The sequence below is a fragment of the Lissotriton helveticus genome, chromosome 4_1 (assembly GCF_964261635.1).
Source record: "Lissotriton helveticus chromosome 4_1, aLisHel1.1, whole genome shotgun sequence".
Lineage (NCBI taxonomy): Eukaryota > Metazoa > Chordata > Amphibia > Caudata > Salamandridae > Lissotriton > Lissotriton helveticus.
In genome coordinates, this window is record NC_136063.1 from 607,775,587 (window position 1) to 607,799,832 (window position 24,246).

General features: G+C 44.5%; 1 protein-coding gene across 2 annotated transcripts in view; it reads right to left on the reverse strand.

The window, feature by feature from the left end:
* The window catches only part of LOC144828776 (lectin-like), a 136,587-nt gene that overhangs the window by 12,940 nt on the left and 99,401 nt on the right, over window positions 1-24,246 (reverse strand). For both annotated transcript variants that reach the window (XM_078687244.1, XM_078687243.1), the window contains exon 5: window positions 16,960-17,071. In XM_078687244.1, coding sequence (XP_078543370.1) covers window positions 16,960-17,071 — 112 coding nt within the window. The remainder of the gene's footprint in view (window positions 1-16,959; window positions 17,072-24,246) is intronic.

The following is a 24,246-nucleotide window of genomic DNA, read 5'->3' on the forward strand; positions in this document are numbered from 1 at the left end:
GTCACTCAATGAGATCTTAATTTGGTGTGGATATTTCAGGATTTCGACCGGACCATAAATTTCATAGTCAGTGTTGTCCCAGGCTACCCCACCAGGTATCGGATTGGCTGTGAAGTTGGCTGAAGAAAGTTCTCTTTTCTCGACGTGTGAAGATGTGTGTGGTTTGAGGATCAAGTTGATTTTCTGACTTGCTGTGTCCATTTTAGCATATTTTCCCTCAATGAAGCGTCCCAAAGTTAGTACCATGATGAGCCAAAGTATGAGGATAAATGCACCAAAACCCACCCAAAATTCAATCCATGGAGAAATCAGATATGTGTCTTTCAGTTGTTTCAAAAGTTCTTTAGCTTTATCTTTAAAGGTTTTTGATGATGGCTGTGTTTTTGATTCACTGAAGCCTTCAGAGGAATCATCGAAGTTTATGAAGTAGCCGGATGCAGTTCTGTCAATTGTTCCAATTGGTTCAGGATTTCTTTTTCTTGCATTTTCACTTGGTACTTCATTATAGATTGGAGTGTCCCTGCTAAATGTTTTTATTTGGGTTTTCAGAGGTCTGAGTTCTATTGCATTGTTGCATAGTCCTTGTTGTTCTTCTGTAGGCGTTTCGAATGTGATGAGTCTTTTCGTTAGGACCTCTGTACTGGTAGCAAACCTAGGTGTTCTGCTACTTATTGGGAGTCCACTTGGCCTACTGTTTTTTATTGGCCACATGTTGTGGTTTTACCAGGTCGATTGATACAACTCGGTTCTCCTTTTTTCCAGCAAGTGGCGGTAGTACAACTGATCTTGTCCCGTTGACAGACAAGACAGGAACTGCTTTTCTGTAAGAAGGCCCAAATTCCTTCTTTACCGCGATCTTCTCCCTGACTAGATCCCCGACTTTTGGAATCCAGACAGGTCTTGCTGGGACAGGTGGTGGTTCTTCAGTGGTTGTTGGCTGTTGTTTCAACTTTATGTTGCTCAGGTCTTTTCTTGTTTTGTTTAAGTCCTGCAAAATAGCCAAACGGTCTTTGATATCAAAGCTTTTTTCTTTCACCACTGAAGTCGGACTATCAATGTCAGAGATCATCATCCTAGTTCCAAATAATAATTCGTACGCACTGAATCCCTTCAGAGAATTTCTTGGCAAGTTATTTAGACTACGTTGGACACTTATTAGATGTTTGACCCACCCAGCTCCCGAACCTAATACCTTTGCCGTTATAGATTGCTTTATGTCACGGTTTTTTCTTTCAACAATTCCGTTCCCCTCAGGGTGAAATGGACAAGAGTACCGCAATGCCACGCCCATGCTGACCATGGCCTCCTTATAAGCTCTAGAGCTAAAAGCAGGACCGTGGTCCGAATGCAGCATGCCAATTGCGTATGTGCCGATAAAGACTCGCAAATCTTTTATAACAGTTCTGGCGTCAGCCGTTCGCTGGGGCCACATCCATATGAATCTCGTGCATGAATCCACTGCGACCAAGATATATTTATAGTTACCGTCCCTTTGTAAGGGACCGCAGTGATCTAGATAAACACAGGCTAATGGTTTATCCGAGATTAGAAGGGGCGTCTGCGCTGGACGTCTCACCGTTGATACTTTCATTTTTTGACATATTTCACATTCTAGAACATAGTTCCTTGTTTGTCTTCTCATTTGTGGCCACCAGTATCTCTGTTTTAATAATGATACTGTGGCTGAGACGCCAGCATGGATAGAAGCAAGCCCTTCGTGTGCCGCTATTATTAGTCCTAACCTATGTTCCATGTTTTGAATTGCCCTATCCCTCACTCCAGGGATTCGAGCAAAAGGAACATTGTTTGCATCAGTTATGTATGAGTATTTTACTGGAAAGCCTTTCGGGAGTGTTTCTATCGGATCCTTTTCTGAAGCGCTGACAGCTTGTAATATTTCGCTGTCTATTTTTGTTTTTGACCGGGTGATGGCAGCTACGGAAGCCGTTTGCACAGCTGCCTTCGCGGCCTCATCAGCCAATGAATTCCCTGCAACGTGAACGCCATCACGTTGATGACTCAGCATATGTATCACGTGAGTCTTTGGTAGTTCTTTTTGTAAAAGAACTACTTGTTCCCAGAGCATTTTATGCTTGATTGTGCCACCTTTCGCATCCTTGAAACCATTTTGAAGCCAGATCTGCAAGTATTCATTGTAAGACTGAACGCAATAATACGAATCGCACACTATGAGTGTGGGGAATTCTCGATCGGTATTTTCAAGCGCCATCTTGAACGCCAGTAGTTCAGCTCGCTGAGCTGTACAATCTCCTAAAGATTGTGTTTTAGTGATTGCTGGTTTAAATTTTCCTTCGTGCCAGCGACCTTTAACGATCGCGCACGCAGCACTGTAAGCTTGCTTACCCCCCACTGCGGGTTGTGCTGATCCGTCTGTATATATTATACAGCCGTAGTGGTCTAGAGGCAGAATTTCGGTCGGCGGAGGACATTCAAATTCATATTGGAGAAATTCTTGTGTTTTTAAGTAAGGATCAAATTTGTACGCCACGTCTGTTGCAGCAAGAGAATTAGCCCATTGTATCCATCTCGGATGGAGTGCTTCAGCATTTGGAATGCTTGCCTTTGTTACCGCCTCTAGGGCTGGTATTGGGGTCACGATTATTATTCGTTTACCTTGTGCCAGGGCTCGTTCTGTTGCTATAGCTGTCTGTGTTGCTGTAAGAATTTTTTCCGTCGGGCTGAATTTCATTTCAGCCTTAGTGTACAAGTGTGATTTGAATGCAATTGGTACCTTTTCTCCCTCATTAGAGGTCAGGTATGTGAATCCGCATCTCCCTGGGATGACTCGAATCACAAGATTGCGTGTGTTATCACGTGTTTCTAATTTTGTTTTAATTAGCATGTCTGTTTGTAGGGATCTCAAAATTTCTGTGTGTATTTGAGTCCAATTAGCTCTTTTAAAATCTGGTTTTATCAGATCATAAAGGGGTTTGACCCTTTCTGCGTAATTTGCAATGTATGTTCTTCCGAAGTTTAGGAAGCCTAGAATCGACTCTAGGTTTTTTAGTGTTCTAGGTGCTTGGATTACGGCACATTTCTCTAGGAAATTGTCAGCCAGGCTTTTGCCTTCACTTGATAACTCATATCCTAAGAACAGGACTGTCAGATGGGCAATTCTGGATTTTTTAAAGTTGAATTTGTAACCCTCTGCAGCGAACCCAAGTATTATGGTGTTCACTCTTTTCAAGTGAGACTCCAAGTCATCATCTGTTAAGTAAATGTCATCGACATAAGATAATGCTTCATCGTCATATAATTGTAGTAATTCTGTTACTCTCGCTGAGAATACTCCCGGGCTGTTCTTGTACCCCTGGGCTAACCGACAGAATTGTTTTTGAGTGCCATTTATTAAAAATGCAGTTAAATATCTGCTCTCTGGTGCTATGTTTTGACAAAAGAATCCATTAGAGATGTCCAAGGTTGTTTTGTATTTTTTGCGCACTATGTTATTCATTAGTGCAGCACTGTGTGAGTTTTGCACTGCAAAAGTTTTGCAACATGTGTTAAGGTGTCGGTAATCCAAAACTAGACGATATGAATTGTCTGGTTTGGAGACCGGAAACAAAGGGTTGTTCATTTGTGAGGTGCAAGTTTCAATCACCCCCTGGTATTCTAGCTGATCTAGTATTTCATTTACCTGTTTTTTAGCTTCTTGCTTAATTGGGTACTGTCTTTGTGCAGTAGGTTGTGATTTTAACTGGATTTGGTGAGGAGGAGAGTCCTCATCCCATCCCACGTGATTTTTATATAAAGCAGGAGCTAGAGCCACTGCCCACTTTCTAGCAAGTGTGTATTTTTTATGAATTGGAATTTGATTTGAGAAGGAAGGCATAATTACTTCTTCGCCATGAGGGCACTCCCTTACAAACTCTGGTGGCCAGTCTTTTTCAGCTAGAAGGATATCATAGCCCTTGGAGAGATTATCCCAAAATAGTCCCCTTATTTTCCTAGTCTTATCTCCCTCTATATGCAATGTTATTTCGTATATTTTGTGAGGTTTGCTAACTCTGGTGTCCGCAGTTTCCACTTGAAGATATTCATTCGTGTCCACTGTCTCCAGATGATTCATAAGGACTTTGCGAGCTATGCTCACTTCTGCTGCGCTGTCTAGCATTGTCTGAGCCCATTCCCCGTTTTTCAGTTGTGTCCTCAGTATTCTCGGCATTGTTAACTACCTTGATACTGGCTACCTTCTTTTTTGGAAATTGTAATTTCTTTTTTAGCTGAGCAGGTTCCTTGTCTTTGGACTTGGCGTGCTCTTCTCTTTGTTCTGATCGTCCTCTTCTTTCCGATTTCTGCGAGGAAGTCTGAAAAGATTGAGAGGGACGTGTATCAATGTCTTGATATCTATCAGGCTTTTTTATATTATCCCTATTTCTAAGGTTATATCTATTCCCAGAGGGGTCACTTTGTGGTGACCTGTGTCTCTGGTTCGGAGATTTTTCTCTTCGCCTAGGAGACCTTCCTCTGGACTGGAATTTCTTTTCTTTAGGATTGGATTGTTTGTTTCCATCCCAGTTCTTTTTTGGTGATGTAGATTTATTGTTATAAAATATTTTTTCAGGACTTTCAATCAGTTGTGGTTTTACTGGTATCCCACCTAAACTATCTCTGCCTAGTTCCTCATAGGATTTTTCTATGATTCTGGCTATTGCAGCTGGTTGGTCTGCTATATCTGTCTCTTTTAACCTCTGGCGGATCGCCACGTTTGCTGCTTCTCCTTTTATGTTGGCTAATAGTATAGCCGAGACCTGCTTGAAGTCTTTCAGTAATTTCATACCAAGAGTTAAAGCGGGTTCTGGACCATATTCATCTTGAATTTGTTTTAGCACATCTGGTATTACCGAAATGGATGGAACACCGTGCATTTTTGTGTAGATGGAAGCAAAGACTGTACCCCAAGTGTCACAGTCCTCTATGTGTGGTGCGATTCCCATTGGGAGACAGATAGTCAGAATCCTGTGTTTTTCTAATGGGGTGGTGTCAGGAAACACCGCCTCTATTTGGGTGATTTTCTGTGCCAACCAGAATGGTATTTGTTCCCGTTTAGCCGGTACCTTCCCTAGACAGGACTGGATGTTCTGTGGTGTAATTTTATTTGTGTTCCCCTGGTGAGGGGTCAGCTGTGGAAGTTTAATCGCTGGCTGAATTGTTGAAGTCCGCATCACATATTGGACTAATTGTCTATGTATTTTTATTAATTGTTTTAGCTGTGTTAACAGCTCTGCTGCAGACATCCCTTCGATGTCTGGATGTGGTGTGTATCCGGCTAGGACCGGCCACGTTGCTCCTGGTCTACCTAAAGGACCGAGCCTGGTGATGTGATTGTTATGTTTTAGGGCGCCATCAAATAAGAGCAGGTGCTCTTGAAATTTGAGTGGTACTTCCACCTCCTCGAAAGGAGTGTACGTTTCAGGAGGTTCCTCTATTTTGTAATAGTGGAAGTACTTTGTTACAGCATTTGCTGCTGGAAAATGTATCCATGAATAGTATACCTCTGTCTGCCGATATTCGTGTGCCTCAATTACGAATATGACTGTGCCACCTCTAGGTGTCAGTCCATTTTCTATAAGTTTTAAAGTTATAGATCTCCTTTTGATGACCGGGATGAGTATTATATCCTCGTCTGCTGCCTGCATGGTAGCGTCAGCTGCTGCGAGTTCAGTTGCTAATCTAACTGCCTCTCTTTCATCCTCATTGTCTGACATTTTACTGTCCAAAAGGTTATTTTGTTTGTTTGCAGATCAGGTTTCTTGTGGAAACAAAGATTAGATGCACAATATTTTGGAACTGTGTATCCTTCAACGTTGACTATACCAAGAACCATACATAGGAGTTCCCTCCTGCGAGGTCTGGCGGATATTACCTTTCACCCACTCCAGACGTCTTTGGAGTATTATGGGAAAAGGGGTCTGAGTGAGAAAGCACGACTGAGTTACTCTAAATGTCTTACGTTAGTTTTATCGCCCTTTCCAAACGCGTTGGGCGCCATGTAGTGTAGTTCCTATCATCCCAATAGGCTCTGCCCATTGGAATAATACCTACAATAGTAAAGGCCTAGACCAGACGATAACTAGGTCTACTACTGTCGATACTAGACTTAAAGTTTTGGGTTTGCCAGCTTAGCTCAGAGTTCACTAGAAACTTTCTCGAATGTTCAGGAAAGAATTAACTCCCCTGATTAGACAAGAAGGGATTTAGTTTCTGACAACCATAGAACATGACAACTTTGCTCTCCCCTAATCAAGAGTATATCTCGAGAGTCGTGTGAACAAAAGGCAATTTATTTTACTCAGTCAGTACGTGCATTCTTAGTCTCATCAGAATGTAGAGAAAAGGAAGAGACGGGCGTATTCAATAAAAAGGTGTTATTTATTGATCAGTCTCTTTTCTCATACAAGAGAAATGGATCGATATTATTGCAATACTTATAGTTAAATAAAGTGCATACATTAAAAGCAATAGTATAAAATAATACTGTAAAAACATTGATATGGTTTCTAAGCCATATGATGTTTTAAAATGAATAAAATATATTACATACACATATACATTTGACTAAACGTACTCAACTGGTGTTTCTAAATACGCCTACCCCGTGTACCTGACCTAAGCCTAATACGTGGGCGGGAATAGAAAGTTACAGTTTAAGTTAAGTTTGTTTTTGCCAAGTGAATAACTAAAGAATTCTCTGTGAGGGGTTATTCAGTTCTGTACCTGGAAGTTAGGATGAATGAGGGATGGTATCTCTCTCTCTGGTCTCGATATTCCAGGCTGCCTGCGAGGGCTTCCCAGAAACGCCGGGGCTGGAATTCTCGGCAGGAGAAAGCAGCTTCTCTCAGCGCGTCAGGAAGGCGGGGCTGCGCCAGCGGGGTCTGCTCTGCTCTTCGCTTCGGCAAGTATGGCTGCTCCGTCTCGTCACCACGCGTGTGTTTGCATAGGGCAATATCGGTAATATTTATACCTTTAAGGTGCCGAGATTGACGTAAGGATGGACATAGATACGTCAATAAGGATGTCATACGACTTGCTCGTTAGCACATTCTTTTGCTGAAGTTCTCGGTGAAATCAAAACAATGGCCGCAGGGTTTTGCCCAGGTTGTCATAGGTTTGATTTGTTATGAGAACTCCGTATGCCTTATCAGGGGCTGGAGGAATATCGCTTGTCTAATTAGATCGCAAGCGTTATGACCTAATCAGATAACACGTTCCTGTGCCGTAGTGTGACTGCGTCAGATAACGGTATCTGCATCATGGGGATTTTCTGCCTCATGGGCTGATTACTAGTTAACTTGTTAGTTTACTAACCAGAATAGGGTCAGGAATAGGGGGATCGATTCAGGACCTATAGGAATACATCACAGTGACATACACTGAGGTTTCAAATATACAAAAACGACCATCTGGTAAATATACAATATTTATTCACAGCCTTCAGCGTTTTTGTCTGATTAAGCCACCTGGATAAAGGTTCCCAGATAACTAACCCCTTCTTTTTGGCCCGAATACCTTATTTGGCGTAGATAGCCTTCTCAAGGTTACAGGTCGCTACAAGTCGGGCCAACCACTGGGAAAATAAAAGGGGATTTGGATCTATCCAAGGAGATGTTATACAAAGCCTGAGAAAAGGCACAGCAACAAAAATTAGCGTGCCACCGCTCTTCCTATCGATTATATCTAGGATATCCGTCAAGATGGTCGTAGGGGTTAACTGAATATTGCGTAATAGGACAATCCTTAAAAAGCTCTGAATCTTATCTAGCAGTGGCCCAAGTTCCATACAGGTGGCAAACATATGGATGGAGTCTGCACTAAATTCGGCACATCTAGGGCAGTACATACCTTTACCCGTCCCCATTTCACAATCCTACTGGGTGTGATGTATAGAAAAAAGCCGGTTTTATAAAACTGTGCCTGCGATTTGACAGAAAGCAAGTCTTTCTGAGCATATTGCAGGGCTAGATGAAAAACATTGTTGGAAATATCCAATTTTTGTTTGCAATTTTAGCGACGTCATCAGGCATTTGGCTATTCAATATAGAACAGATATACCCAATACGAGGCAGGATAGGTTTATTTAGCTTATCAATGAGATCATTTTGCACAAACCCTTTGGGCCCACCAGCCTTACATGCCAAGAAGTCCCTAATGTGAGGTATTTGAAAGTCTCATTATGGCTCAGGTTGAATTGGGTCTTAAATTCGTTAAAGGGCCGGATTTCTTCAGCAGAGTACATAGCTCGCAGTTTTAATATGCCTGCATCGTACAAGTTTTGAAGATATGATGTCCCAAAAATGGCAGGCAAGTTAGCATTAATATTGATAGGGGTGTAATGGTTCAAACTACCTAAACCTAGAAGCATGCGCACATCGGTAAAGACCCTAAAGGTGCACAACAGGGTCTTAAATCTGACCCGCTTGTAGTACCCAAATACAACCTGTCGCTACAGGCAGGCCCAAGTAATAGTTCAAAGGGGGACGGGAGTCCTGTTGTTGGAATAGATGGTTGTTCATGCAGCAATTTGGTACAATTCTGCAGGACAATGGCCCAATAGTATACCCTTAAATTTGAGAGCGCCCAACTCCCACTTTCACAAGTAAGGGATAAAAGCTTAAAAGAACTCCTTGGCTGGGAGTATGCCCAGACAAATTGAGAAAAAAGCTGTTCGAAACTCTGAAGCATTACCTTAGTAATTCAAATTATCTTACGAACTTTACCCCGACCCACTATGTTCAAATGTAAGTTATTAATCCGATTAAGTGCTCTCTTAGTTTCTACCGCAAATGGGATCAAATTTTCGCTAACAATTAGGTCAGTATCAGCCATTATGTTTACACATAAGTATTTAGCCTTGTGGATAACCCTGCTATCTGTCCATTTGATTTCGTCATTTAGGATAATCTGCGTCTTACCTTTCTTACGTGCGTAAACAGAAATTTTACCAAATCCTTGAGCCTCTTGTTCTATAGCTAAAAATAGCTTGCTCAGGATCCGGAGTCACCAAAGCAAGGTCATCAGTGTAGGCCATGATTTTAGTTTCCAGACCAAATCTACTTACAGCCAGGATTTCTTGATTTTTTTCCTGTTTTTTTATTTTTCTGAAAGGGTCTGTATATATGGCAAAGAGCAACGGGGAGCAGGGACACCACTGCCAAATCCCATGTGAGATTTCAACCTGCTCAGTTAATTTCCCATGTATTGATATCCTAGCTGTGGGGTATAAGGCTTGAACAGCTTGAATAGCCTTAGGCCCAAAATACATCTTCCTCATGAGGCACCAGAGAAATTGTCGGGAGACCCGATCAAATGCATTTTTCAGCATCAAGTAACATTAGCACAATCGGGTCCCCTGTAATCTGTGCAGCGTCGAACAAGGTGATGGTCCATGGTCCGCCGAATATGGTCTGTGGTGCCTTTTTTAGGAACTAACCCATGCTGCCACATGGAGACAAGTTGTTCAATTTTGGTGGATAATCTGGAAACGAAGATTTTAAAGTAAACTTTATAATCACAGTTGATGAGCATGATTGGCCATTAGGAACCCATTTTTAATGGTGATTTATCTTTCTTTGAAAAGATTATGATCTTGGCTGATGACCATGATGTGGTGGGGGGGGTCGTTAAAGATAGAAACTACTAAAGTTGTAAAAAGATCTTTTAGCTGGGACAAATTTTTTAATAAAATTCCATGGGGATGTAGTCAGAACTAGCCGCTTTACCGTCTGGTAGATTTGCTAGAACTGTATGCAATTTCTTCCCATGAAGGAGGATCTTCAAGTTGAACATAGTCTTTTATGCTAAGTTCAGTTAGCGAGACTGCATCTAGATAATTATTGATCTCTACCCCTCTAGAATCCAATAGACTTGTGTCCTCTTCAGTATACAGGACATTATAAAACTCTCGAAAAGCCCCTTACATTTTTATTGGGTTACTGGTAATCTCCCCTGTAGAAACCTGGATCAAATGTATTTTATTAAAGGTAACCCGCTGCCTAGTTCTAATGGCCAACTGGTGGCCAATAAGCTTGCTACACTTGTATGTTTTTTCGCAAGCAGCGGCCCATTTTGCGGCAACCTTCTCAGCTAGTATTGACCCGATTTCAGCCTTAATGGCTACAACTTCCAGTTGTGTAGTTTTGATTTCATCCCCCATCTGGACTGCCTCTGTTAGTTTCTCTTCTGCCTTTGCCATTTTGTCCTGGAACTTCAAGATCTATGCCTTTTCTTGTTTATTTTTCCTTACGGTCTCCCCACAGATACATGCTTTCAGCCCGTCCCAAACTACCGTGGCTGGGGCAGACCCAATGTTTATCTCAAGGAACTCATGAATCCAGCTTTTCATATAGGTCTGGTATCCGATATCATAAAAAAGCACTCCCTCCAAGTTTCAGGACAAAATTTCCTTGCAGAAGTCAAAACCTTTTAAATTCAGGATGAGTGGATATGATCTGACAAAAATCACGGGGCGGTGTCAATAGCACAATCAGGAATCAAAGATGATGAAGCCAGGAAATAATCTAGCCTTGCCAAGGAAAGGTGCGGGCTGAGTAGTATGTAAAGCCTGTTTAATTCGGTTTTAAATTAGCTCACACATCGATAAGCCCATGAGTGTGCATTACATTTATTAAAGCATGGTATACTTTTGGCTTCCGGCCTGTATAGTTCCACTGGTTGTTTACTTTCCAGTTTCTAGGTAAGTTAATATTAAGATCCCCGCATATAAAACAGGGAGAGGCCAATGGACTAATTCTCCTGAGATCCAGTTGATTACCCCAGGGTCATCAGTATTTGTCCCATTAATGGAACAGAAAGTAAAAGAAAATTCAGTCGAAAGCCGGAGTTCTGCTATGACCCATTTCCCAAGAGGATCAGACTTCACACAGGTAGATTTAAGGGAATGATTCCATTGGACCATAATCCCTACGCCACTCATCCGCGCACCCAAGGGATATCCCCCCACTTATTCTATACCCCAAAGAATTTAAAAGGTGTATCAGCGATCCCTCGATATGTGTCTCCTGGAGGCAAACTACATCAGCCCCCAGCAAGGACAACCCTTGTGCCACCTTCTGTCTCTTTTGAGCATCGTTCAAGCCGCAGATATTTACCGAAATAATTCTAAGATTAGTTATATTATTCATATTCAAACATGATAAAGTACCAAAAAGTAAACATCATAAGGGTTACATAAAAATTATACCCAAAATAGATCTGAAGTCCAACCAGTGCTACAATAGACTCCCCGGTCCCAAAGAACATCATTATCCTGAATGCGCTTTTTTCCTGAATTCAGCCTCAAAATAGCTCAAAATAACATGCTAGTAAACACCCAGTGTCCCCCAACACTAATCTACTTGCCCAGTACTCTGTCAACCTACCTCCCCCCACCGCCCCCCAAAATTAGAGCAATCAGAATAAGCCTGAGTGATTGTAGTCTAATGTAAGTCCATCCACGCCGCTTTTATCAACCAGAAATTTGAGGGTATTAAAGGCAGGTAAAAGAGGGAGCCCCCCATAGAAACCCTTTTTAGGGCCCCCAAACTAATCTCTCACAAGAGACAGATGAAAGAGAGAAGGAGAAGATGTCAGAAATTGAGTGATAGATAATCTTTGTCAGATAAAGTACTATTTAGCCATGCCCCTTTCTTGACTTAATTTCCACAAGGAATTCTTCCGCTTTAATTTCTGACAAAAAGGTACGAGTAGATCCGTTCAAGATAACCTTTAGACTGTCTGGATTCATTAAGAAAACCTGAGAACCCTGCTGCTGGAAAGGGGCAATTAGCTGATGAAGGTTTCACCTCCGCTCCACTGTAGCGTGGCAAAAATCTTGCTTTGCAAAGAAAGATACCCCACCAGAGCCCTCCCGGGAATTGGGATGGGCCTGATCATAGATCAACTGTTTAAGCAAAAAGTTCCCAAAGAACACCAGAAAGGCCCTGGGTTTTCCCCCGCTATAGCTGCTGCCATCATGCCATTTCTTTAAGTGGAAGGGGAAGCAGTGGGTTTGCTGGTACTCATGTTCCCAGTTCCAATTTGAGTGTTCAGGAAAGCCATCTTGCAGGAGTTTCACAATGAAGCGCCACACATCGTCCCCCTCCACCCCTTCGGGAATCCCTAGTAGGCGGAGGTTATTCTGGCGCTGTCTGTTCTCCTGCTCTTCCATCTTCCATATAATGTCTGTCAGACAAGCGCCTTGGAAAGCGCCTAGATCTTTTAGGGTGGTGACATCAGTTTCCAAACTTTCCGTACGGCTTTTAACCATGGTAACCCGATCGCCGATATCAGTACAGATTGTGTTTAGCTTCCTCATGCCCCCTTGCAGTTTCTTAGCGGCCCCCTTGGCGAGGCGACTTTCAGATCGAATCTCTTCCTGAAACTGCTTTATAGAGGTCAGTATAGACATTAGGGAGGGTTCTTCCGAGAATTCCATTGTAGCTCTTGTATTCTCCCAATGTGGGGCTTTAGTTGATTCCTCGCTATGGAAAAAAGTGAGCTGAGAATCTGGGGAATCCCATTTAAGCTGACTGCTTCTTTTTGCCTTGCTGCGCGCTTTCTGTCACCGGAAAATTCCTGTATCTCTGGAGGGAGTACTATCATTGTTGTTGGATGAATCTTCATCGCTTGAGCTAGATAAATAGTCTCCTGTCACGGAGGCAGAACCATTTGACACTGAATAACAATAATCACCGGTAGATTCAGGAGTCTGGGGAGCCTGAGACCCCAGGTTGTTTGTAAAGGGTTGGACAGAATTTACAGCTGCAGCCGTTTTAGGTTTAACCCCTCCCATGCTCGTGACAGAACCGTTCCGTCACGAGCCTCGGGTGGGCTGTGCTGGTGACGGAACGGTTCCATCTCGGCCCGCTCGCCGCGCCTGCGCTGAAGGTTCTATTAGGCGGGCGGGGCCGTGACGGAACCGTTCTGTCATAAGCACAGCTCATCCGCGAGCCATGACGGAGCGGTTCCGTCACGAGCACGGGACCGCCGCGCGGCCCTGCCTCCCCCTTAGCGCTGTAGTGGAATAGCCGCCTCAGCGAAGGGGTTAAAGAACAGCTTATCGGAAACAGAACAAAAAGCAGCAGCACTAGGGGCAAGCGGGTTCGTTAAGCTGGTATTTCTATTGATGAAAGCCAGAGGAGGGCTGCTGGCTGAATAATATCAATAGATCCCATAGGCCCTCTGCACCAGAGGATTGATCCCTGGGCACCACAGGCACTTAGGTCTGAGCCGGAGTAAGATTTTCTATTGTAGGTGCACCTGACTGCAGCAAATTAGGATACCCCTGATTTGCAGTCAGTGAAACACAGGGTTCGCCCTCTGGGGGTAATGCAATTGCATCTGTAGGGGCCAGCAGTTTGGCAGCATGGAACAATTTGACGATTGAGGGTTGAGAGTAAGTACCATCCTTGGAAGTTTCGCCCCCCCCGGTTTCCCCGCTGGCCTTTAGGAGCCCTTCGGTCTCCGGTTTACCTTTCAGAGTGGTGTCTAGCCCATCCACGTCTCCCTGGCCAGCGCTGACAGGAGTGGCTTTAGTTTTGGGTCCTCTTGATCCTCAAGAAGACATACTCCGTCGAGGACGTTAGCAGACCAGCACACAAGGACGTCCCCAGTCCTTTTCCTCTAAATAGACGAAAGGCGGCCGTAGCCGGCATCCGAAGCGCTCGGGGTGAGGTGTTGGGCTTTCAAAAACAATCCCAGTGCCTTACAAAGCTGCATCCCAGGGTCCGACAACAAAGCCGATGGCTGATTTTTTCCTCACTGCGTGGGCGGCAGAGTGGTGGAGAATCGCTCAGACGCCATCTTGCTCCTCATCCCTATAACTCCTTAAAATGGTAAAGTCCGATTTTAGATAAAAAAATTTGCACCTCCCATCAGTCTTTGAGGGAACTGACGTCACACGACACAACTGGAGTCCGTGGATGGCAACGCTGAGTCTATTTGTTCGCTAAAGAATAGCGTGCTGCACCGGCTGTGTGGACCAAAGCATTGAGAGGCCCTGATGAGAGCATTTATGGTCCTTATGAGAACCCACAAACAGCTGGATTCGAAACGCGTCGACCTTTTCCCTGGTCAAACAAACCATTTCTGTTAAACCAAGTTATATTTTCAAGCATTACAGTTGCTGATTGTAGTGAATAGTGTAGAGTTGTTCTTCCCTACAATCTCCTTTGATTTGGTCGTTTGTTTCACGGAGTGTGAGTGTGGTACGCCAGACTTGGGGTCAAGTAGAATAAATCTTTGATCACCTCTGGTGTGCAGTTTGGATGATAGGATTATTGGAGAAGAATGTTTGATAGAATGAGTGTGAGGTATGTCTGAATGGTTGAATTGACTTGTAGGTGGTATCTTGAGGAGATTCTTTTGTTGAATAGTAATGTGGTGTATATAGTCTCTTTTGTATGTTTTCATTCACGCACATGTATAAAATGTTTGAGAAATATATCTATAAATGAGTTAATGAATAAATAACTGTGGATTGAGTAATAAGTACGGACCATATGTTTCATTCATAGGTGACGGTTTGTTCAACAAAAGTGTTTTGAGTTGGTGCTCAGTATTGGCAATTGTTTTGTTTTATTTATTTATTTTTTATTTTTTATTTTTTATTATTTTTATTACTTTTAGAAAACTGTCATTTTCCTGCTCTAAACGTATGGAGGCCTACTCGTATTTTCCATTTATCTAGACCTGTTAATTCCTTCCCCAACAGGAATGCCTATTGGCCAATACGATGAACAATAGGACGTGGGTATAGCTGGGAGAGGGCCACCCTGCCAGAATTGTTGTGCGCTGAACTGTTCTCTGCCTCACTTACATTTCAAATGGCTTGCCTGCAGCACCAAGAGGAACCTAGCACTAGTATTTTTTGATCCCAGATTTTCTGGAGCCTTTGCAAGGAAAGGGAGGAACTTTCCAGAACCAGATGTGGTGGGAAGGTGGGGTAGCCTAGAAGATTTACCTACTACAAAGACTAGCCCCAGGTATAAATATTGGACCCTCAGAGCAGCTCTTCAGTACACTCCTGGACTTGGGAACATTACAGAAGAAGAACTGTCTTGTTCGTCAGAAGACTGCCACCCTACTGCTTGAGGCCTGCCTTGTTCCCTGAGGGACTGCCCTGCTACTACCAGAGGACTGCCCTGCTGCTTGAGGCTTGCCTTGTTCTCGAGAGGAATGACCAGCTCCCTGCCATTGAAAGCTGAACATGCTCACTACATCCCAGGCTACCTTTGTGACTCAAGGGTCAGTTGGCTGACTATCGGATCTGAGCTACAGGGATAAAACAAGCTCCAGTGACCTTCCTGCCACTGCCCAGCTGACATGCTGCAACTAGACCTGCCTAGACCTGCAACTGGATCTACCTGAGCACTGCTGTCCTTTGCTAGAGTGAGTCCTTGATCTCCAAGAGGTGCGTCCTAAGGTGTTTGACCCTTGGCTGGGATCATAGCGCACTACCTTATTAAAAAAAATAAAATCCTGAAGTTATGACCTCTTAGCAACAGACTTTGAGATGGTAACATTTTCAGTGGGACTAACCTGGTCCCGTGCCCCATTGTAATTGGCCTGCACTTGTGACTTTCGCTGGTCCAGCACAACCAAATGACTGTGAGCGGCTCTTTGTACTTTTAGGTCCTATACATACCTAAAACTTTAAAATTGCAGATTTCTGGATGCTATACATTTGAACTCTTAGTATTTATTAAACTTTACTGTATTTTTTTAATTGGACTGTGATTTTTCTTGTGTTGTGTTTTCACTTTTTTAGTGTTTGTGTGCTGAATAAACACTTTACTCAGTGCCTCTAAGTTAAGTCTGGCTGCTTTTTGTGCAAAGTTACCAGAGATTATTAAGCACAGGTTAATTTAGTGACATTTGTGTTTCACCCTGACAAGGCTTGTGGTCATTGCTAGAGTAGGTCTCCAACCCTATCAGTAAATAACCCAATTTCATATACCTGTGATGATCCAGGAGATCAACAATCGTAATTTGGGAGCTATTCCTTTCATCCAAGAGGTTGGTTCTGGTGTTATTAGTCAGTTGGTTGTGTTTTCCTTGTGCTGTTTACATTAGGTCAATGGGTGTCTAATGTTGGGGGTAGGGAATAGAGCTGCAAATAAACTGTTCTGACAAGTGTAGTTGTTGAACATTAATTCTTTATTTTGCTTCTCAAACGGTTCAATCTTCTGGTTCGCTGATCTGCCTACATCTGCTGCTGATGCTGTTGATTCTGCTGACTTAGTTCAACCTGACATGGCTATGCTTTACTCAATCTTGCCAGGTGGCCAGTGGTGCTCCACAAAGTGCCAAATGAGTGTCAATGGTCAAAATGAAGGTACACATGTGGATAAATGTGAGAACTAAGGACACCAGTCAAGTAGGAGTTGTGTAGTGGAGTCTGCATAGTGATGAGGGTACAAAGGGGGTATTGACAAAACTACCTATGGAACGCCATTTTGCTAGTTTTTTGGCTGACATCCAGCATTGTTCAATCCATATCAGGCACTCTTATTAGGTGTCCAGCTGACAGGCACCATATGACTAGGTGTCAGGTAACACTCATTACACACCCATTCCTGTGCATTTCTTCACCATCCCCACTACTGTATTGGAATCTAGACCAGCACTTTCTGTGGGTTGTGAGGGACTTGTGAGGAGATAGACATTATGAGAACAGTTACTGAGTGCTGGAAAATCCAGAAGGAAGGGAACCTGGCCAGGCAAGGGAGGTCTGAGCCAGGACATTTGCAAAGAACACATGCAACAAGCAACAAAGCGCAAACCGCCAGCTAGGGAGGCTTGACAGGATGGACACTACCAATCTAGCTGAATTAGGGACTAAAAAGGAGATACAAACTATACAATAATATAACTTGGGCAGTTACTGTGTGGTAGTCTAGAGGAAATATTTTTAATTTGAATACAAGAGTTCTCACTTACTGTCAAAGTTGAATTGCAGGCATGGCTCCCGTCCACCTGAATTGTTGGGTTCTCGCTGATTCCATTTCTGGTAGTCCCATGAAGAGCCATCCGTCCACATGAAGGTCCTATCCTGCAGATGAAGATTAAAAACACACATTTACTAGAATCAGATATGTATTTGTACATATTTAGGGTCATTCTTCTTTTGAAAGCTCCCTAAATCAGACCAGTGTGCCATTACAATGTCAAAAGTGAATGAAAGAACATGAGCCTATTGGGTGTTCATAAAAGTTAAACTTATCTTAATGTGGTCCCAAGGTTCCCAGTTGAAGGCTTAAACCATTTTACTAAAGTTTGGTAATCTGGTCCTACTTAGCAGAATTTTAAACTGACAAACTGAGCTTTGATCAGACAGAGCCGTAACTATTCGTCTGTTTCAGATAAAGCAGTGCTTCATTGAGTTGGCGCTTGACGGTGGAGGACACCGGCACTCACTTTAGGGGGCTGGCACTTATTTTTAATCATCAGATATTTCCCAAGGAAAAGAAAGAAGGGAAACCTGCTAGCAAAAGAGAGTGAAGGAACTTGCAAGACTGAGATAAACGGGCAAGCAGTGCCTTGTAGTGGATTAAAGAGGGCTGAGATACAATCCCGATTACGCAGGTTTGGTCTTTGATGTGCTGACATTCAATAAGCCCTACTGCAAACTTCTGAGAAGCGCTTTTGGCACCAGCACTCATATTTTACAAATCATGCACTGCATACAGGGCTTGTACATGATGCACCATTGCCGAAATGGAAATTGAAGACAGGATTTGAAGAGAAGTTACTGGAAATAAATTAGAGACGAGGGCTGGAAGTACTGAAGCCATCAGGGAGGTAGTATTTTATACAATTAATTGGAAATTACTGGAAAAATTCCCAAGGAAAAATAAACAAAAGAAGGAAGAGAAGATGTGACAGACAGCAAGGCTTCATGCAAAATGTTTCTGTGAACTGCCTGCCCATAATTACTTTGCTCCTTCAATCTGCAGAGAAGCAGACATGGGTGAAGGGGTAATATTGCAGGACTACTTTTTTAAAATTTAGAGATGAAAGTTGGTGTAGTATTCAGCTTAATCCGCAGGAGAAAGCCTGTGTGGAAAATCATGTTTACAATGACGTGGAGCTTCTAAACTGCTAAACTTCAAAGAAATAGAACTGATGGTCCGTGACCCTGATTATGAGTTACGTGTAGTGGTAATTAGCACATGAAAGGGTAATAGCGTATAACTTTAAAGAATCGTCTGATGACGAGTTAAAAACTGTATGCGATATTAATGCATGTGTTAAATACTAAATGTGTGTTATAATTTGAGGATTTATATAGCATGGCTTATCACCCGTAGGCTATCTAGGCACTGTCCATGGGCACAGGGGAGATTAAGTGATTTGGCCATAACTACTGGATGTTGAGCTGACACTGAGACGTGAACCCGGATCTCCAGCTCCTGAGTCGGCAGCTCTGGCCGCAGCTCCACATCCTCTCCCTCCGTTATTCAGAGCATGTGATAAATAAGGCACCCAAAAATAGCATGTGTGCAAAACATCAGAAAGCACCCATTTTCAAACATTGAAAGTTCCTGAAGTGAGGACAAAAGGACCTTAGGACACCCCAAAAGTACAACTACTTCCTGTGTGGTAGTGTGCAGACACTCATTTTGTGCAGACAAAACACAATGAAGCAAGAAAACTAAATCTACTGCCATCCTCGGGTATCACTCAATCATCACATTTAGAAACCTGACAAACCTTTCCACCATGGGACCAGGCAGGGAAAAGATGTACACGTTTATGGATCCACTCCTGGCCAAAGAGATGGTAAAACACCATCATTGTCTAATGTGCCATCTCAAGCTGAAGATGCCACCAAAAACAAAGAAAAGCATGCATTTTGAAGAAGAAAATGGACAAAATCAATACTGAAACAACATATTCACTAGATGTTAAGAGTCTTACAAACAGTTTCTAAACCTTGAGGTTCTGTGCACATAAGTGAGTTGCCAAGCACAAGCACTAAAGAATGACAACTGATGCTAGTTCTCAGCATCAGCTGTACATCAAGCTGTGCAAAGAACCTATTATGACCATCATCAATATCTCTGGAGTGGATGGCATGAAAGAAGTTCTTGAAATCAGAGGAATCCAAGTTAACAGTCATGAGAGTCATAATAGAAATATGTGTGGCTGTTAAAACATTGACTTACCTGAGAATCTTCATGCTTGTGAACAGTAGACGATATAATTTTGTTAAACATATTCACATTGATCACATAGATGTCACAGGGGCTAACAACTCTTTAGAGTTACTGCTGACAAGTATAGAGATTGGTAAAAGGTCCATAGGTTGCACGCTACTCCACCATTCCAGCGGGTATACCCCCAAAAGCATCATGGTAAATGCAGTATTCTCAAAGCGGGTGTGCTTTTCAAAAGTTCCGAAGTGTAAATGCAAAGTTGCAGGCCAACTCTGGACATCGGTGTTTCAGGATTATTGTCCTTCATCAGCAGAGTGTAGGAAGATATTCAGGGGTTGCTGTGCAGGCTGCGAAAGTGTTCTCAGGTCTGGTACCTCTCCAGGCGCGTAGGGCGTTACCTGAGCTCGTCAGCTCAAAGGCTCGAGGGAGCCGTAATAAAGTAAAAGGTCCGGAGCCGTAATAAAGTAAAAGGTCCATAGGTCGCACGCTACTCCACCATTCCAGCGGCCTATGGACCTTTTACTTAATACGGCTCCCTTGAGCCTTTGAGCTGACGAGCTCAGGTAACGCCCTACGCGCCCGGAGAGGTACCAGACCTGAGAACACTTTGGCAGCCTGCACAGCAACCCCTGAAAATCCTCCTACACTCTGCTGATGAAGGACAATAATCCTGAAACACCGGTGTCCAGAGTTGGCCTGCAATTTTGCATCACACATCGAACCTTTTGCAAAGCGAACCCGCTTTGAGAAAACTGCATTTACCATGATGCTCTTGGGGTACACCCACTGGAATGGTGGAGTAGTGTGCGACCTATGGACCTTTTACTTAATACGGCTCCCTTGAGCCTTTGAGCTGACGAGCTCAGGTAACGCCCTACGCGCCAGGAGAGGTACCAGACCTGAGAACACTTTGGCAGCCTGCACAGCAACCCCTGAAAATCCTCCTACACTCTGCTGAGGAAGGACAATAATCCTGAAACACCGGTGTCCAGAGTTGGCCTGCAATTTTGCATCACACATCGAATCTTTTGCAAAGCAAACCCGCTTTGAGAAAACTGCATTTACCATGATGCTCTTGGGTTACACCCGCTGGAATGGTGGAGTAGCGTGCGACCTATGGACCTTTTACTTAATACGGCTCCCTTGAGCCTTTGAGCTGACGAGCTCAGGTAACGCCCTACGCGCCCTGAGAGGTACCAGACCTGAGAACACTTTGGCAGCCTGCACAGCAACCCCTGAAAATCTTCCTACACTCTGCTGATGAAGGACAATAATCCTGAAACACCGGTGTCCAGAGTTGGCCTGCAATTTTGCATCACACATCAAATCTTTTGCAAAGCGAACCCGCTTTGAGAAAACTGCATTTACCATGATGCTCTTGGGGTACACCCGCTGGAATGGTGGAGTAGCGTGCGACCTATGGACCTTTTACTTAATACGGCTCCCTTGAGCCTTTGAGCTGACGAGCTCAGGTAACGCCCTACGCGCCCGGAGAGGTACCAGACCTGAGAACACTTTGCCAGCCTGCACAGCAACCCCTGAAAATCCTCCTACACTCTGCTGATGAAGGACAATAATCTTGAAACACCGGTGTCCAGAGTTGGCCTGCAATTTTGCATCACACATCGAATCTTTTGCAAAGCGAACCCGCTTTAAGAAAACTGCATTTACCATGATGCTCTTGGGGTACACCCGCTGGAATGGTGGATTAGCGTGCGACCTATGGACCTTTTACTTAATACGGCTCCCTTGAGCCTTTGAGCTGAAAAGCTCAAGTAACGCCCTACGCGCCCGGAGATGTACCAGACCTGAGAACACTTTGGCAGCCTGCACAGCAACCCCTGAAAATCCTCCTACACTCTACTGATGAAGGACAATAATCCTGAAACACCGGTGTCCAGAGTTGGCCTGCAATTTTGCATCAGACATCGAATCTTTTGCAAAGCGAACCCGCTTTGAGAAAACTGCATTTACCATGATGCTCTTGTCGTACACCCGCTGGAATGGTGGAGTAGCATGCGACCTATGGACCTTTTACTTAATACGGCTCCCTTGAGCCTTTGAGCTGACGAGCTCAGGTAACGCACTACGCGCCCGGAGAGGTACCAGACCTGAGAACACTTTGGTAGCCTGCACAGCAACCCCTGAAAATCCTCCTACACTCTGCTGATGAAGGACAATAATCCTGAAACACCGGTGTCCAGAGTTGGCCTGCAATTTTGCATCACACATCGAATCTTTTGCAAAGCGAACCCGCTTTGAGAAAACTGCATTTACCATGATGCTCTTGGGGTACACCCGCTGGAATGGTGGAGTAGCGTGCGACCTATGGACCTTTTACTTAATACGGCTCCCTTGAGCCTTTGAGCTGACGAGCTCAGGTAACGCCCTACATGCCCGGAGAGGTACCAGACCTGAGAACACTTTGGCAGCCTGCACAGCAACCCCTGAAAATCCTCCTACACTCTGCTGATGAAGGACAATAATCCTGAAACACCGGTGTCCAGAGTTGGCCTGCAATTTTGCATCACACATCGAATCTTTTGCAAAGCGAACCCGCTTTGAGAAAACTGCATTTACCATGATGCTCTTGGGGTACACCCGCTGGAATGGTGGAGTAGCGTGCGACCTATGGACCTTTTACTTAATACGGCTCCCTTGAGCCTTTGAGCTGACAAGCTCAGGTAACGCCCTACGCGCCCGGAGAGGTACCAGACCTGAGAACACTTTGGCAGCCTGCACAGCAACCCCTGAAAATCCTCCTACACTCTGCTGATGAAGGACAATAATCCTGAAACACCGGTGTCCAGAGTTGGCCTGCAATTTTGCATCACACATTGAATCTTTTGCAAAGCAAACCCGCTTTGAGAAAACTGCATTTACCATGATGCTCTTGGGGTACACCCGCTGGAATGGTGGAGTAGCGTGCGACCTATGGACCTTTTACTTAATACGTCTCCCTTGAGCCTTTGAGCTGACGAGCTCAGGTAACGCCCTACGCGCCCGGAGAGGTACCAGACCTGAGAACACTTTGGCAGCCTGCACAGCAACCCCTGAAAATCCTCCTACACTCTGCTGATGAAGGACAATAATCCTGAAACACCGGTGTCCAGAGTTGGCCTGCAATTTTGCATCACACATCGAATCTTTTGCAAAGCGAACCCGCTTTGAGAAAACTGCATTTACCATGATGCACTTGGGGTACACCCGCTGGAATGGTGGAGTAGCGTGCGACCTATGGACCTTTTACTTAATAGGGCTCCCTTGAGCCTTTGAGCTGACGAGCTCAGGTAACGCCCTACGAGCCCGGAGAGGTACCAGACCTGAGAACACTTTGGCAGCCTGCACAGCAACCCCTGAAAATCCTCCTACACTCTGCTGATGAAGGACAATAATCCTGAAACACCGGTGTCCAGAGTTGGCCTGCAATTTTGCATCACACATCGAATCTCTTGCAAAGCGAACCCGCTTTGAGAAAACTGCATTTACCATGATGCTCTTGGGGTACAACTGCTGGAATGGTGGAGTAGCGTGCGACCTATGGACCTTTTACTTAATACGGCTCCCTTGAGCCTTTGAGCTGACGAGCTCAGGTAACGCCCTACGCGCCCGGAGAGGTACCAGACCTGAGAACACTTTGGCAGCCTGCACAGCAACCCCTGAAAATCCTCCTACACTCTGCTGATGAAGGACAATAATCCTGAAACACCGGTGTCCAGAGTTGGCCTGCAATTTTGCATCACACATCGAATCTTTTGCAAAGCGTACCCGCTTTGAGAAAACTGCATTTACCATGATGCTCTTGGGGTACACCCGCTGGAATGGTGGAGTAGCGTGCGACCTATGGACCTTTTACTTAATACGGCTCCCTTGAGCCTTTGAGCTGACGAGCTCAGGTAACGCCCTACGCGCCCGGAGAGGTACCAGACCTGAGAACACTTTGGCAACCTGCACAGCAACCCCTGAAAATCCTCCTACACTCTGCTGATGAAGGACAATAATCCTGAAACACCGGTGTCCAGAGTTGGCCTGCAATTTTGCATCACACATCGAATCTTTTGCAAAGCGAACCCGCTTTGAGAAAACTGCATTTACCATGATGCCCTTGGGGTACACCCGCTGGAATGGTGGAGTAGCGTGCGACCTATGGACCTTTTACTTAATACGGCTCCCTTGAGCCTTTGAGCTGATGAGCTCAGGTAACGCCCTACGCGCCCGGAGAGGTACCAGACCTGAGAACACTTTGGCAGCCTGCACAGCAACCCCTGAAAATCCTCCTACACTCTGCTGATGAAGGACAATAATCCTGAAACACCGGTGTCCAGAGTTGGCCTGCAATTTTGCATCACACATCGAATCTTTTGCAAAGCGAACCCGCTTTGAGAAAACTGCATTTACCATGATGCTCTTGGGGTACACCCGCTGGAATGGTGGAGTAGCGTGCAACCTATGGACCTTTTACTGAATACGGCTCCCTTGAGCCTTTGAGCTGACGAGCTCAGGTAACGTCCTACGCGCCCGGAGAGGTACCAGACCTGAGAACACTTTGGCAGCCTGCACAGCAACCCCTGAAAATCCTCCTACACTCTGCTGATGAAGGACAATAATCCTGAAACACCGGTGTCCAGAGTTGGCCTGCAATTTTGCATCACACATCGAATCTTTTGCAAAGCGAACCCGCTTTGAGAAAACTGCATTTACCATGATGCTCTTGGGGTACACCCGCTGGAATGGTGGAGTAGCGTGCGACCTATGGACCTTTTACTTAATACGGCTCCCTTGAGCCTTTGAGCTGACGAGCTCAGGTAACGCCCTACGCGCCCGGAGAGGTACCAGACCTGAGAACACTTTGGCAGCCTGCACAGCAACCCCTGAAAATCCTCCTACACTCTGCTGATGAAGGACAATAATCCTGGAACACCGGTGTCCAGAGTTGGCCTGCAATTTTGCATCACACATCGAATCTTTTGCAAAGCAAACCCGCTTTGAGAAAACTGCATTTACCATGATGCTCTTGGGGTACACCCGCTGGAATGGTGGAGTAGCGTGCGACCTATGGACCTTTTAA